Source organism: Neophocaena asiaeorientalis, unplaced genomic scaffold (assembly GCF_003031525.2).
Source record: "Neophocaena asiaeorientalis asiaeorientalis breed wild unplaced genomic scaffold, Neophocaena_asiaeorientalis_V1.1 scaffold113, whole genome shotgun sequence".
In the NCBI taxonomy this organism is placed as follows: Eukaryota; Metazoa; Chordata; class Mammalia; order Artiodactyla; family Phocoenidae; genus Neophocaena; species Neophocaena asiaeorientalis.
In genome coordinates, this window is record NW_020172316.1 from 1,582,730 (window position 1) to 1,600,707 (window position 17,978).

Genomic DNA, 17,978 nt, shown 5'->3' on the forward strand with positions numbered 1-17,978 from the left:
TGTTTCTAGCTTCTGTTTTGTAATGAACTAGGTTGACTTGCTTTATTCTCTATATCAAAAAGTTATTATAATGTTTTCTCAGCATAAAGACATCGTTAATCTTTAAAAATGTTCCTATTCTCTTCAGATCCCAGATACCCCAGAAGAGCTTATAACAACATTTAATTTGAAAACACACACACACACACAGTTTAGTTAGTCTTGGACCAAATAGGTGAGGATTGAGTAGAAAGTTCTTTACAAATCATACCAAAGGGCCACTCAGAGGCTCCTTTCTGTTCACACATCACAGAGTACTTTTCTCATTGCCCTTCCCATCCCCTGTTCCTCTCCTCTGCAGCATGCCAGCAATTAAGGGAAAATAAATTTAGAAGCACCAGCATTTCACCAAAAAATATATTAAAAGGCTTCAGATCCTTTCATTTTCTTGTACTCTCCCTGAAAATAATCTTCTGAGAAAGATGGGAAGATAACCTACACATTATGAACTGCCTAAAGCTGAAAGCCAACCCTCTACAAATGTGTGCTGCAAAGCCCAGCAATTAGAAAATGTACAGCTTCTCTTATCTTATTCCTATACATGAAAAACCCAATAATACAGGCTGGAAAACGATGGTGCTCTTTCAGCTATAAATGACTTGCAAATAATTTATTATCTGCTTTAGTTTGAAAACTTTTATTACTCTTAATAGTTAGTAAAGAGAAGATTGCAAACACTAGGAATGAAAAAAGTTGGGGGTAGAAATTGCAAAGTGAATTGAAAGTATAAAAAAATCTTAAGCCCTGAATTTTACTAAAACCATATTTTACTAAATAATCTCTTTTATTCTGCCTTTGTGCGCTATATAATATATATAAAAACAAAAACATACCATCTGACACTTAAATTATTTAATCTAATTAACTAGCTTCTGTTCAGTTACCTATGAGAAGAAAAAGGAACATGAAATTGTCTTCATTGAACACAATTTATAAGCAAACAAATGGACAATAATGCAAATTAAAACAATTAGAGAGATGAAAGAAAAAAGCATTATTGAGAATAAAACCATGATATTTGGGGGAAATAGTTAAGAATTTATATATAGATTTCCTAATTCTGAATCTCTATAACTGGGCATAGTCATATATTTACTCTAGGATATGAGAATGAGGTGTTCATTATTTCTGTGCTAAACGAAATGGAATAGACATGGACATACATATGTTAAATCTCAGTGTTCGTATCCATTTAGATCTACAGTGTTCACAAGACAGCTATGAATCAAAAACAACACAGATGGCCTTGATAAGTTCTAAAAACTAAGTCTTCTTATTTGTAAATGGTAATTGTAATAGTACCAAATTAAAGAGTTTCTGAAATAATTAAATGAAATATTTTATATAAGTTTTAGCACTAGACCTGAGAGAATAAGTGCTCAAAAATTGAAAACTTTCATTAAATGAGTTGATTTCTTCTTAGGATTTGAAAATATAATTTGAAAACATGTTTTAGATAAGATTAATCATAGATATTGAGATGATTTATCAAAACTATATTAAATAACTGACTCAATCACACAACAGCAATTATAAAAATTGATTCTGATGGTATCATAATCACATTACAAATAAAAATTCTAAACAATGATAAACATGGATTACAAGTATGAAATCCCATACATGTAAGCAATAACTTAAGAATACCTATGTAAAATTTAGAAATAAAATATGTAATTGAATTTGAATCTCAAAGGTAATTGAGGTATATCATCTGATTTAATAAGAATGTAATTATGATATATGATTTTATTTATAAATCCAAGCTATCAATGTTAAATCTTTGATATACTTTTCATAAAAGTACATAGTATCACCCTGCATTTCATAAAGCTATTTACCTTTACATCTTTTATTTTGTACCTGATGTTTATCTGTTTACTAGCTCAACCATTTGCTTTGCTACTCAACACAATGATTAAAAAAACAGCATACATGGAAAACTATTAAATACTATGAAATGCATTATTACCACTACTTTCTACAAGAATTAATATATTCAAAGCATGGTTGAAAAGGAAATCGGCTAAGTTAACTAAATTGTCTCATGAGGCTGAACCTAGAACTAGAATTTTTTCTGCTTATGACATAAAGTCTTACATTTTCATTCCTTCTATAGATGTTGTACTCTATTAAATTTTAAGATTACATCCGTTAATTATTTTCCAACTAAACTTTTATTCTAATTTCATTTTCCTTTACAATGAAACAAATGCATTTTTGCTAGCTTTCCAGAGGATCTATTTGAGGGCAGGGGTGGGATGAGGCGGACTGTTGGCAGAGAACCTAAGAAAGGATGAGAACAGGGCCTCATCTCTCATACTAAGTATGAATGTGTGACATCCGAACATCCTTCTGGAACAAGACCATTGATACCAAGCCAGATGCAGTTTACCTTAGAACAGTGAGAGTCATCTGGTGGCTCTTAGGAAAGCTAGATTCCTGGACCTAACCATTGATATTAAGATTTAGTAGCTATGAAGTGAAATCCAGGATTTTGTTATTTTCTAAATCTTCAGGTGATAATTATGATCATCTAGTTTGGTATCTGTATGCCAGAGAACTTCAGTTTTCCTACATAGGATAAACTAGGCAATCCACTCATAGGCCATATATAGATGCTAAATTGTATGATCAATCCTCTGGACTATTTTTCTTTGGAATCCCTAAAGCACCTATACTCCCTATTATTCATTTGGCATCTCTCATGTTCTGTCTGAGAAGCACAAGTCCATGTATTGGCTTTGAAAAGGAGGAAGGACAAGTCTTCTTTAAGTATCAGTAATGGAAAAAATAATAACTTTAATTATGTGCCAGTCACTGAAGTAGAGAATTCCCTCATATTATTTTATGCTTGGAGCAATCCTGTTCACATGTACCCATTCCAAAGCATTTCAGCAGAAATTATGTATAATTTATGTAATATGTTTAAAATAACACTTGGTGTATAGCAGGAACTAAATGAATTACAATTTTTGTTATCTGTAGATATAGATATAGAAACAGAACATGGGAGGTTAAATAACTGGCCCAGGTTACAAAGCCAGAATTTAAACCTAGGTCTCTCTAGTTCCAGAGGCTGAACCCCTTCCATAAAAAAGAAGGAGAATGATGGGAAGCAAAGGAGAGAGTGAAACACTGTCAAAATTATCTAGATGTAAAACCCAGCAAAACGTTTCACATCCTTGGGAAAAAAAAACTGCAGTTCTACAGTTGTCCTAATTCTAGTCAGGCTTCTCAGCTAAAAATAACCAAAATTAACTCATTAAATGAAGCATAAAATACATTTATTGGAAGAGTATTAGGTAGCTGACAGATTCAAAGGTGACCCTGTTGAATGAGGCTTGTCGAGGAACCAAAACTGGCAATGCTTGGGCAAAATTCTGCCACTAAAATAGTCAACTTGGAACAATGCAGCTGGCTCTTCAGCCCCAGGAACTTTTCACTGACAAGACTTGGCTGGTATGTGGCCAGTGGAAACTCACTGTGGCTCCCTTCACCTCTTCACTGTACTGCAGCTGCCTCAAGCCATCTCCAATTGACCCTGTGCCTTTGCATCCTCCTGCCTCTGAATATCCCTTCTTCCACGATGTGGCTAAACTCAAACTGCCAAAAGGTGGGGAGAAAGAATAACTACATTTCTTTTATCACTGCGTATAATAGGACTTAGGGTTGTTGAAAAAAAAGCAAAGTAGCACATTAAGCACATCATCCGTAGATACCATTCTCATAAGAATCAACAAATTCTAAAGGAATGTAGGTTTTAAGACAGGATAGACAACGGGGAATCAATTCAGGCAGATTCCTGTCACTCCGGAGGTTTCTGTATTTAGCAGAATGCCCATATAGATTACCATCCAAATCAGAATAACTCTAAGAGTTAAAGGCGGTACCATGCCAGGACAACAACCTAAACTGGGATTATCCCAGGCAAACCCGAATGTACCATCATCTAATTATTTAAATTGATACACATTCTTATATTAGCTTATATTCTTCTTTACTGATCAAGAAGAACTAATGATCTTTCTTTCCCTCTCTTCCTTCCTTCCTTTTTCCTTTCTTTCTCCCTCTCTCTCTCTCTCTCTCTCTCTCTCTCTCCTCTATTTATTTTTAATTCCTAGGATTGTGGCCATACAGTGGAACTTTGACCACTGAGTTGCTTCAGATTTCTCAAAATCTTACCAGTATTATTTTCAGATCTCTGATATTATATTCAGTGGCTGAGATAGGGGGAAGAGGAGTTCTTAATTGCTTTTCAAATAAATAATTGTTTTGCTCTCTGGACATGGCCAGAACTACTAGTAGAATTCTATGTACTTCCTGAGAAACAAACATGCAGACAGGCTGAAACTGGAAAAACAATATGCTCTCTGATTTTCTAGACTACAGTGGGGGTGTAGCAAGATAGTAGTTAGAGAGAGAGAAAGAGGAAGATAAGGAAGGGGGGGAGGTGGAGGGTGGGGTGGGGCAGAGAGAGACAGACAGAGAGAGAGAGAGAGAGCATACCTGTACATAACTTTGCTGTGTGTGTACATGTCTATTTTGCCTGTGTCCAAGAATAGATATTGTACTTATTTTATGTAGGGTACTGAGAGAAAAGAGAGAAGAATTTCTCACATGACCTATAGTTTCTGTAGTTGACATAATTGTATTGGCACTTTATTAATAAGTCAAAATAGTTGGCATGTTTAATGCCTAGAAGGTGAATAATTACTCAGACTATAGCATATCTGAACTTAATTACTGATATAGTATTTTAATTATAGTAATTTAACATTATAAGTAAACAATATCGTCTGTCTCTAGTTTTTTTCTTACATCATCATATTATGCTTACAGCTATGCTAGGCACTGTACAAAGGGGATCAATTTGTTTTGATTCATTAGTATTGTTATTATTACTATTACTACTATTTACTTCACTAACCCTTTACTGTGGAATAATATGGTAACATATTGTCTTAAATGTGGCTCTCCAGGACAGCATATGTACCATGAAACATCTGAAATTTTATTAATATTATTCTACCTAGAAAAAGCCTTGTGAGTTTTTGAATAGTAGCATGTATCATAATATCAACTCCTCTAAGTCCTGATCCATAGAAAATTGCATCTTTCATGTTGTATCAATAATTTCACAGTGATTAGTAACACAAGCAGAACAGTCTGTGTTATTTTATGTAATGTGTGCATTTTCCCTAAGAAATCTAATCCCAATTTCTATGGAGGAAATTCCATTAAATTTTAATAGAACTGGGAAATCTGAGTCTCAGATATTTTTTAACTATTCTGTAATATCTATCACATGTGGCAATCATGAAAATAAGGGTTAGATTTCACAATTTCACATATTTTTTATTTTGCGTTATAGCTATTCTTGTTTTAACAAATGGTCATCACCATCCACTTTTATTTTGCTTAATAATGTAGTCCATGAAAATGTCAATAAAATTTAATTATAAATTAACTATGACAATTATAAAATAACTATGACATAAATTGGGCATTAGGAATCATAAATCTGGGGCTTCCCTGCTAGCGCAGTGGTTGAGAGTCCGCCTGCCGATGCAGGGGACATGGGTTCATGCCCCGGTCCAGGAAGATCCCACATGCCGCGCAGCGGCTGGGCCCGTGAGCCATGGCCACTGAGCCTGCACGTCCAGAGCCTGTGCTCATGAAAGTACTCAGAAGAAACCAAAATATCCACTTCAAGAGTGAAAACTGATACTTTTACAGCCAAGAGTGATAATCTAGTAAGGCATGGTTACACACTAACTCTCTGCTACCTCCATATTACTATACGTATCACATGTGACTGAGGTAGAGAATGGCCAAGAATAATTACTTGGGGAAGTACACAGATAAAGTATATAGCAAATATATCACATCTATTTTGCATTTCCATATTGATTTCTTGGTCAGTAAAATTTTAAAGTGACTTTTAGTTAGTAAAACTGTGGTAACCCTATAGTTGACAAATTTATTAATGCATGATTATTTACTATAGCTGTGTATACGAGAGCAAGAGGAAATGTTATGCCGCCCCCTAGTGTAAATATTAATTTTGTAATACCAGACCTGCAGTGATCCAAGACATTGCAAGGGAATCACAGCTACTAAAATCATTCTTGAAGAGAATTAAAAGAAATTCTAAGCTTTCCTAAACAGCCAGCTTCCTAGAAGTACAGAGTATAGTTCCACAAACTTTATGAGACAAAAGAATGTCTTATATCTTAAGGTTTCCATAAGATTTTCATTTCTTTATCTACTGTAATAACTAGGGCCCAATCCCTCCTCTAAGGGAGGAGATTTTATGAATCTTGGGTAGAGATAAATATGTAAGGAGTGCCATGGGTAAACAGGAAAACAAAAAGGAAACGTTGATATTGCTCAACACTAAAAGTGTCCAAATTATGTAAATTTACACATATTGAATAGATGAGATTCTAGATATGAATGTTCCAGTATAAAATATTGTCAATAGCTACCCTTATTTATTGGGAGTTTATTAGGGTCAAACCTTGTGCAAATTACTTTACTTGCACATCTCACTTGATGTGCAAAACTGTTTTCTAGGTAGGTATTATGTATCACCTCCATTTAAGGATAATATAACTGATAGAAAGGTGAACTTGACCAAGGTCATAAAGCTAGTGACCAGTTGTGGTAGACTTCTCTTGTCTGATCAGTTACCTCTTTCTCTTACTAACATAACACTGATTTTTATTGAGCTTAGCAACGTGCCTGGCTTAATTAATCATGTTCCCATTCTTCCCTGCACTTAGGAGTGGTCCTATGACACAACTCCAGCAGAAGAGTTATAAGCAACACTGTTGAGTGGGATTTCTTAAAAAAAAAAAAGACCATTCAACTTTTTGTCCTTCCTCTTTACTCATTTTTTCTAGCTTAGAATGTAGATGTGATGGCTGGAGCACTAACCACCTTACAACTGTAGGAAAAATAAAATCAGAGTCTTTAGTCTTGACCTTACCGAGCCACTTAATGTCAAAAAATATCTAGTTGCATATTTCTGTTACACTAAAAATTTGATATAAAATATTATATAGGTACAGAGTTGATATTTGGGATCCTGGTTACAAAAAGTTTTACTCACTGTTGATACAGAGGTCTGTTTAGGATTTGGGCTCAGGTCCATCTGGTTATAAAGTGCGCTTTCAACCACTGTGTAAGTATGACAGTAAATATTTTGATAAAGGCATGCTAAACTGGATGCAAGAACACAATCTTGGAGTGAAAGTAGTTATTCTCTTCCCTACTATGAAGGAACTTTGTCTCATTTCAGCAAAGAGAGGTGATTTGCTAAATATCAGCTTTTGAAGGAAGTACCACAAAGATTACGGTATTTCCGCTGACACTTCCTTGGAAGCCACTAGACCATGTCACTTGAGACCTTTCATTAAACGAGGAGAGAATCCATATTTTATCCCATCTTTCTGTCCTTGACCACTTGTAAGTAAAATCATTTAGTTCAAACCGCTCATCATTAAATCCCTTCCTTCTTTGTAACTGGCCTCACTTCCTCCTCAGTTACTTATTGTCCAAAACTTCCCTGCCTTCCATAATCCAAAGTGTTTGGCAATTTCCTAAATTCTCTCCAAACAAAATTTGCTTGCTCCACATCAAATTCTTTAGGTGTTTCCTATCTGAAGGACACAAACAAGGCAATTTGGATGGGTTAACCTTTGAATCACTGTTAATACACTGACCTTCCCCACCTGCCCCCCCACCCCCAGGGGCTGAATATGGGAGGAAATCTGTGCACCAGAACTAACCATGCCCCTCTGGCATGATAATTCAGCAAAGGTCAGGAGAAAGCTCTCAGGCTCACAATAGGGCTGTGCATAATTCAGTCTCATAGGAGGCGTCTAAGATGATCCCAAGAACTCTGAGCACTCCCCCGCAAGACTCCTCCTCTCTGTCGTGGTTCACCACTCCACTGCTACCACTGCCTGCACTGGGATTATCGGAACCAGTTTTATACTACCCTGCATCCAATGTCAGTTGCCACAGGAAGTCCAGAATTCCCAAATTTTTCTTCATTTTCTGGACTTCGATCTCCATGAGATTATGTTACAACCTCTTTTATGACAAAATTCTCTATATTCCTACATGTCCTAAAACACTTGGACTGTGCCTTGAATTCAGAAATGTCCCTTATCAATGAGATCTCTATAGCTTTAGACTTTTTGTTGAAGTTTTACTTCAGCATTTTGCACCAACTGAAGTTTGTCTCTCTTGAAAAGCCTTTCCCCTGTATCTCTCTCAAGAGATGGGAGACTGTTTTATCTCCCCAGAGTCCTCATAAGAATGTGCCAGTGCAGGGCACATGTCTTCCATGCTCCACTTTGGTAATCTTCAACCATTCTCCTTCCCTCCCTCATCCCTAAGACTCCCCGGCTTTGGGTCTCATTTCCTTGAAATTCTCTGATGGTCTTGCCTCCCTTTTCTTTGCAACCATCCATGTCATATCTGAGAAAGAAAAAATCAGCCCCTGGGAACTGTCAGCTACGAACTTGTCTAGATCAAAAAGTAAGGTATGGGGCTTCCCTGGTGGCGCAGTGGGTGAGAATCCGCCTGCTGCAGGGGGACACGGGTTCGAGCCCTGGTCCAGAAAGATCCCACATGTCACAGAGCAACGAAGCCTCTGCCCCACAACTACTGAAGCCCACACGCCTAGAACCCATGAGCCACAAGTACTGAGCCCGTGTGCCACAACTACTGAAGCCTGAGAGCCTAGAGCCCGTGCTACGCAACAAGAGAAGCCACCGCAATGAGAAGCCCACACACCGCAACGGAGAGTACTCCCTGCTCACCACAACTAGAGAAAGCCCATGTACAGCAATGAAGACCCAATGTAGCCAGAAATAAAATAAATAGGAAAAAAAAGTAAGGTATGGTTCTGTTATCAAAGATAAACAGTTTCACAGTCCCCTAACATCGGACAAGGTCATTGATGAGCATGAAGGAAGCAGGAAAAAACAAGACCACTTCACAGTCATGTTTGGGGACCGACAAAAACAAACCTACTGTTTTTGTTATGAAACATCCCCATCTGCCAGCCAACATGAGCAAAAGCTGCTTCTCTACCAACTACAGCTTTGCCCCCACTCCGTTCCTCTTGCCTCCTAGAGAAAGAGCACTAAAATAACCAATTGTAGAATGGCCCTCCTTTCTCACAGGATAATCCAGAATAAAACAATGTTTCAATAAACTCCACAAAATCACCTTACACAATCCCAAAACCTATAAAACTCTCACTTATTTCCTCTTCATGATCGAGCCCTGGTCCAGAAAGATCCCACATGTCACAGAGCAACGAAGCCTCTGCCCCACAACTACTGAAGCCCACACGCCTAGAACCCATGAGCCACAAGTACTGAGCCCGTGTGCCACAACTACTGAAGCCTGAGAGCCTAGAGCCCGTGCTACGCAACAAGAGAAGCCACCGCAATGAGAAGCCCACACACAGCAACGGAGAGTACTCCCTGCTCACCGCAACTAGAGAAAGCCCATGTACAGCAATGAAGACCCAATGTAGCCAGAAATAAAATAAATAGGAAAAAAAAGTAAGGTATGGTTCTGTTATCAAAGATAAACAGTTTCACAGTCCCCTAACATCGGACAAGGTCATTGATGAGCATGAAGGAAGCAGGAAAAAACAAGACCACTTCACAGTCATGTTTGGGGACCGACAAAAACAAACCTACTGTTTTTGTTATGAAACATCCCCATCTGCCAGCCAACATGAGCAAAAGCTGCTTCTCTACCAACTACAGCTTTGCCCCCACTCCGTTCCTCTTGCCTCCTAGAGAAAGAGCACTAAAATAACCAATTGTAGAATGGCCCTCCTTTCTCACAGGATAATCCAGAATAAAACAATGTTTCAATAAACTCCACAAAATCACCTTACACAATCCCAAAACCTATAAAACTCTCACTTATTTCCTCTTCATGAGATGCATCAAAGTGTGCAGTTTATCTTGTTCCAACAAGTACGAATAGGTCCAACTTGGTTCAACTAGAGCTCTGTTCCTGGTGGTTTCTGGCTGGTGGTTACTGACACCATTCTGTGCATTTTTCATGAAAACATTTTTGTTTTGTAAAATTTAAGTCCTTAATTTTACATAGCCACCCATTAAAGCCAACTTTCTTAAATTTGGGTTACCAAATTGTACACTTTTGATATTAAGTTTAAAAATATTTTCTCTCATTTAAAGATAGCCTGATTTTCTTCAAGTACAATAAATGCATGTATGATTAGCTATTGGAGCTGAACAGAAAAGAATAACTATATTTTATAGTTTTATAAAAGTTTTTTGGGGAGGATCCAGGGAGATTGATTGAGAGATACATAGTAATCCAGGCAAATATTTAAAATAAAGTTATTATACATTCCTTTATAAAACAACAAAAACATTCCACATTAAGGTTTATAAATTTTAACCCTAAATAGTTTAACAATGTCAATTTCACCTATTTCCAATTAAATCCAATTGGAATTAGATATGATTTATATTTCAAATATTGAGTTTTCTTATTGTAAAAGAGATGTAATAACATCCTCAGTGTACTGTTTGGGGTCTAGATCAACAGAACCAACAGGAGAGATGGAGAGAGAATTGGGGTGGTGGTGGGGGAGGCAGGTGGAATACATGGAGAGGAAGGGAGAGAGGGAGGAAAAGAGAGTTTTAAGGAATTGGGGATTGACTCTGATTGTGGGTTTGTGGGGCTTCTGTAGGACAGGTCAGTAGGCTAGAAACTCAGGACAGGGTTTGATGCTACAGTCATGAGGCAGAATTTCTTCTTCACCAAGAAATCTGTTTTTGCTCTTACAGTCTTTCAACTGATGGCATGAGATCCATCCACATTATAGACAGTAATCTCCTTTACTTGAGGTCAACTGATTACAGACATTAACTATATCTACAAAATACCTTCAGAGCACCTAGATTAGTGTTTGTTTAAATAACTGGGTACTATTCTGGTTGACACATAAAACCAGTCATCACACTCAGCATAGCTCATTTTTCTAAAGCTATGCAAGTTAAAAGTGTTTTCTTATAATTTGAATATGGCACTGCCATCATAAACATTTAATACGTTAAATGTACTTACATTTAGAAAAGTACATAACTTTCTTCTAATGGTGCCAAACCATTATGAAAGAGTCCAGAGTACTACATCAGGTAATGGACTTTGTCATTTTGACAACTAGGATCGAGTTTTAATTATTTACTACCCCACTTTATATTATACTGTGCTAGGAAGTGTACTGTAATACATTTATAAAATTAATGAAACCTTGCTAGTTGAAAACAACATCACAATATTGTATATATGTTAATAATTTTCTCAGAGGCAAAGGATAATCTGATGAGATAAAACAGATCAAATGGTTTCAGGCTAAGATTTTTAGAGGATAGAATTAATAAAATTATTAATATTGTAGTTTGCAATATAAAAAAGTGAAAAATAAATATAAAAACTTCTTTATGAATTTTGGCTGCAGTATACCACAGATTAAAACTGCTATTCTTTTCTCTCTGGAAGGATTACTCAAACTCCTAATTACAACAATTGCCTACAACAGTAATATCTCAGTTAAACAGGATCGCTGAGAAAATTATTTCAACACTGTATTATGATTACATTTATTAAAAAGTATGATTTCCCCTATGTATAATACTTCCAAAAAACTATTTTCTAAGTATGTTACATGAACTAAACATGTTTACCAAAAGTATAAAGACTAAAATTACATTCAAAATTAATTTTTAAAAAGACCAAAAACAACAAGAAATTACTAAAAACACCTGTGGTCTGAGCGAAAGTCTGCAATTTTAAAATGCAAAAATGCATCATCCTCAAATCCACGTTTCTATATTATAATTATTATGATAGGTCATAATATACTAGATATATGATCTGGAAAATACTGTTAAGCAGTTCAACCAATACATAATAAACAGTATAGAAACATACAAATATGCAGAAAACTTTTTGGAAGACTACTGTCTATCTAAAAGTTGGTACCATGAAGGGTAGAATGACGAAAATGTTTCTGTCTCCCCGTATGTAAAATTTGGTTCTCGGACTAAACAAGAAGTGGAAAATTCAAGTGCCTTCATTGGTCAGGAAGGTATTATAAATAAGTGAAAACTTATATAACAGTAAAAAATAGTAAAGACAGTAGCAAACTGTGAATTGTATTCCCCTTTGAATGGCATTGAAGCCCAAATACTTTAAAACACAGTGCACACTGAACAAACTACTTCTGCAACCTGAATTTGGTCCTGAATACAAATACAACTATATGAAACCTTTGGATTAGTGTTCTCCAACGCTCTTGTTGATCTGTATTTTCAGCAAAAACGTAATCGCAGTCATCAATAAACTAGAAAATATTGGTGCATAGTTGAAAAGGAAAGACAAGATAGTATGTCACTATTTGACTTTCAACTATCAAAAATAACTTAAATAATATTTGATAAACTTAAAAAGATATGTTAGAATCACGGATGTTACTTGACAATATTTGCCTTAAAATACTGCTTACATTTTTGAGTAGGTCATACTATCAGTATTTCAATCTTATTTTCCTTACTCCAATAATGTGTTCTGAAAACACACGTGTTGTAGTTTTGCTAGAATAAAAAACAAGTATAGCAAAGAATATATGTCACATTAAGTTCAGGAAAGTGAGACACAAGATGGTCTTTAATACTGAATGTATACTAATGTAAAAGAAACTTGGAAAAATATATAACTAATTACATGACCAAATTTTTAAAGTGGGGAGATTTAGCCATATATTATTCACCCTAACCCACCCTCAGCCCTGACCTGTCTTGAGGATATTAATCTAACAATGAGAACATTTCAGCAGCACTAATTCAACAACTTGTTTCTTTAGTCTTATGCACAACCCTAAATGTGCCACATAAATGGGTTTCAGTGAGTGGAGAAACCTTTTAAATTATATACTGTAGGAGATAAAGAAATGTGTAAGGGAATGACATGAAAAATACTGTTATATTAGATAATGAAAATTAGAACAAAAGTCCATATAGTATATTTCAAAGACCTACCTAATTTTAGTGAGTTCCTGTATACACACAGGAAAAAACCCATAATTTTTTCATACTTTCAATATGAATACATATGAAAATATCTTGAGTGACAAGAAACCTGCAAACTTGTCAAAATATGTGAATATTTTTTCAACATATTCAAAATGAATGGCGCATCCATGAACACATCTTAACATAATATTCAGTGCATAATACTTAGCACAAAGCCTGTGGTACCTAGAATAGTGCTTTGCAATTAAAGCATCTCAATAAATCTGAATGAACTAAATAACAAATATGTTGATAACTGATTAATAAATCAATACATCTTTTCTTGCCAAACCTGGTACTTAATATTTTGGAAATGGAGGACAGCCTTCAGGAACAGGGCTTAGGCAAGACAAAAATTATTGATGTTTGCCTATTGGAGGATAAGAAATAAAATAAATCTGAATTCAAATTATTCTGTGAGTCTGGCCCTATTTCTCCACAACTAAAGCCAAGTGGAAAAGTAGAGTGTCTTCAAACAATAGATGACACCAATACCATCTCTTTATCAGTATCCATATTATCATACCAATTTCTATGGATTCCCTAATTTAGTATATAAATTATAAAGGAAATATGTCTAGAGTCAGGAAATCTGCATTATAATATTGACTTACTGCCTGACCTCAAATCAGCACTCCTTCTTTCTGAATTTCATAGTCTTTAAACAGACATAATACTCTTGTGAAATATAAAAATGCTGACCAACTAACAGAAGTAATAAACAAATTAGTAATGATTTCCAAAGTTCCACAAACTCCAAATTCCATATAAAAAGTGATTAAATATATATTTAAATTCTGCATTAAAGTATATATATTTTAATATTTTGTATTAAAACTTTAAAAATATATAATTAGGACAAAAAAACTTTTGTGGATCAACTGCAAAACATAAATATAACAAAATGTCTTTATCTAATAAACAGATGCATACACAATGGTGGTTTGGGATAATCAAAAGAAAAACCATAAGAATGCATGGATTGTAAACTTTATTCATTGTCATTAAACCACGTAACTTATTCAGACATATTCTGGAGCACTAATAAAATATTAGCTTATTTCTTATTCCATGGAATTAAAGCTATATCACACATATGATGCTATTTATAACAGAAATCATCACAAGTAGAGTGAACTTTCTCTTTGATGGTAAGACCTTGCAAAATGGAGATTTGCGTATTTTCAGTTAAAATTGTGAAAAGGAATATATTTAAAAGCCCAAGAATAGGATCAAGATTATCAATAGGCTTAATCTTTAAGTATGCTTAAAATTTTATTGTGTGAGAGACATAATATGATCTATGGAAAGGTCTGTACATTTTGATAATATCCTCAGTATGAGTAGCAGGATTACATTCTGGATTTAGGACTAAAGCAATTAACCAAGGTCAGTAAACAATGAGTTTTACTCTGTAAGTAAATTTTTTCTATAGGTAACTTCTAATTCTTGAAAGAACACTGTATTAACAGTTATAGCCTATCTTAAATCAGTTCAAAAATTTTAAAGCCTAGAAAATAATGTTTTAAAAATATGAATTTAAAAAATGTTCAGAATATCCATTAGTTATCTAGTGGTTGAAAACTAAATGGAATTTCTTTGGAAAAATCCCTCAATGGATTTTATGTTTTAAGTTGTGCTTTCCCGAAATAAGAAAAAAAAAACAAAAAAAACACTCATTAAAATTTTTTTAACTTAATACACATTTCAAAATGCAAAAATGTGATGATGTCTTCAAAGGCAAAGTTCACAATATGTCAAAATCAAATAGACAAGAAAGTAAAAAAGATCTCATAATTACTACTCTATAAAAATGGGATTAAAAACATGACAACCATAAATCCTTACTTGAAAATATTCAAATTGTGGAATATATATATTTTTAAGATAATATTTGTGTTTCTTATTAAGGTTGCTATTTCTGAGAAGTTTCAGGTTCAGTTTTCTGTTTTTAGCTTATAGTAAGTTTTAGCTTATAATAAATCTTCACAGCATCCTACTTGCTGTAAAAAATACATTTTTAGATAAGTATAGAAAATTATTTAATTAAAAAATTCATTTATGAATATATTTAGAATCTCTTCTGTTATAGACAGGTATAAATCTCATTCTCTTCAATAACAAAATCATCAAAAGACATAGAAAAGCCACACATGACATATATTACTTTTTAAAGTAATAGTTTCAAATATAGTGGAACCATATATGAAAAATCTACATCATTTCAGTCGGTGTAAATCTCTTGCACAGGAAACACTAACTTGGGCAGTTTGTAAACACAATCTTGAAGGATTAGCTATGAAGTCCCTATAAGTCCTTTTACCATAAATAAAATAGGATAGGAACTATTTCTAAGCCTTTTTATCCCAGTTTGTTGCTTCTGACATTTGCATATATTTAGATTTATTCATCTCATTTAGGTAGCTGCTCTTTAACACCTATTTTAATTTGAAGATTAAACTGGCAGATGTACAGTTTAACCTACCTTTTGTCAATATGAGTGATAAAGAACTAATCAACTTCAAACCGACAACAAACATCAGCTTAAGCAAGTTCAATCATTTATGGAAGCCCAAGGTTGACTTAAGAACCAAGATTACCAGAATTTTAACAAGTTGAGGTTTGGCAAATAAATGTTTTTTTCTATGAACTTTATTCTGTGGCTTTATTACCTACACCATTATTATAACTATGGGGATGAGATCTTGTTCAGTCAATAAGTTTGCCTTTTCTCATAAGTGAAACTTGATTTAAAAAACAAACCAGTGCACACTTTTTTCAAAATGAAGTGCTTCCCCTCCCCCAAATTACCTTCACATATAGTTGACTTCTCTAAGTCTAGCCAGAACACTTTCCATAATTACCTTAGCCTGTGCCTATTGCTCTGTATAGTATTCCACTAAGGAAGACCACAGAAGAGTATTTTCTTTGATCAACAACAACAGTAAACAATCTTATCCAGGACAATAATAAAAGCGATAAATTAACCCTACTTCTTTGAATATTAAATGAGCTGAGAGGAAGATGTCCAAGAGATTCAAGGGAAAAAAGAAAATAATCAAATGAATCACATCAATGTCAGAATTCACCTAAAACTTCAGAAGAGAACTTTTCATTCTTGGAAGACAGATGCACAGCACATTTAGAAAAAAATTTATGTAGAATCATATTTTAAGATATATAAAGAAAATAGATGAAGAATACTGTATTTACTTTTGGACTAATTGACTCTGTCCTTAAACTTCTACTCTACCTATTCAGAGCTCAGTAATCACTTTGTTAAAAGGGGGGCACGGGGTGCTGCTTGCTAATAGACCCAGACTTTAGTGATGCATACATTTGCATATTACCACCTTACTTGGCTCTACTCTGTTTGCAGTACTTAGCCTAATGAGCCTTCTCTCTACTTCCCTTTTTCGTTATTGGGTGTATAGTTCTCAGGAGATACCAAGACTTGGGAGTCAGTTCTGCAGGAAGGTTTTGTAGCTAAGAGGGTATATGAAAGAAAAAGTAAGGGCCATCACCCTGTACTATCTCAATGCTCAGCACACCTTTCACCAGTCAGGAGTCCTTTTCCTACTAGAATGCTGAAAGAGAAGCTCGGTGGTCCAGTGAGAACCTCCCAGGACTGCACGGGCTCTGTTTGTCTAGCACGTTTTTCCTTGTGGCTCTGACTGTGTCAGAGTGCTCACCCGTCACACTTATCTCCAACCTCTGAGTGAATAACTTAAAGCTGACGGCATGGGGTTCTGAAGTCACTCAGTTAAGCTTTGTACTGACAACTTCTCACTAGAGAAGTTTGCTGCCAGTCCTTCCTGAGACAGCTGAAACACAAACTCCTTCTGAGACCATCACTCAGTCCCGCCACTTGCCCCGCACCACCAGTCACATGGCCCCCGCCTCCACGAGAGGCACCCACATCCTCATTACCTTCAGCTTCCTAAAGCGACAGAGGCTATAGGGTCACTTGGGGTTGGGGTTATTTTCTTTTCTTTCTTAAGAAGAGATCCTGTTGACATAATTTGTTTCGAATAAAGAGAAACCGTGGTAATCTTCCCCAGGACGGAGTGAGTTGGAGGGTCCCGAGCGTTGGGAAAGTGTCAACCAAAGCCATGGATCTCAGCTTCCCTGAGATTCCTACCTTTTTCTACACCAAATTCTCACCCCACGCTCACAAGACAAATAAATGAATATATTATAAACCAAATTGAATTGTGACACCCCCAAAACCCTCACAATAACCTCAATCCTCCAAATGTCCTCTTAAACAGGAGACAGAGAGAGAGGAAAACAGAAGCGATTACCAGAGTTTTGTTCCCGTTCTTGCTGAGAGGGCCCCGGAAAACTCCCTTTATGTTGCGAAAGTGTCCGTTGCTGAGATGCGTGGAGCTGATGACAATGTAGTAACACTCCATGGAGCAGCCGCCGCCTCCTCCACCGCAGCCGCCGCTTCCAGGCACCCCGCGCCAGCAGCCGCAGCGCGCCGGGGCCCGGGGAGGTTGGGCTAGGGACCCGCCGCCAGGGCGAACCGCCGCCTCTCTCGCACGCCCGCCGGAGACGGGATCACTATGCGCCTCTGCCGTGCGCGCCGAGGTTCCTCCGCCTCCGCATGCTTGCCGCGCTGTCCGTCTCAGCTGTGTTTCTCTCCTAATGCGCCTTAGGGCGATTCGCCCCGCGGGAGGATCCCGGGCTGGGAGGGGCCGGCCAGGCAGCCAGGAGCTGAGCGCGAATCAATGCCGGCTGCGCGGCCGAGCGGAGCCGGGCAGCGGGAGCCGCCCGAGCGGCAGCGGCGGT

At 36.2% G+C, this 17,978-nt stretch overlaps 1 protein-coding gene across 1 annotated transcript in view; it reads right to left on the reverse strand.

The window, feature by feature from the left end:
- The window catches only part of ZNF804A (zinc finger protein 804A), a 313,484-nt gene extending 295,885 nt beyond the window's left edge, over positions 1 to 17,599 (reverse strand). Inside the window, exon 1 of the mRNA XM_024766922.1 lies at positions 17,489 to 17,599. Coding sequence (XP_024622690.1) covers positions 17,489 to 17,599 — 111 coding nt within the window. The remainder of the gene's footprint in view (positions 1 to 17,488) is intronic.
- Between the last annotated feature and the right edge of the window lie 379 nt (positions 17,600 to 17,978).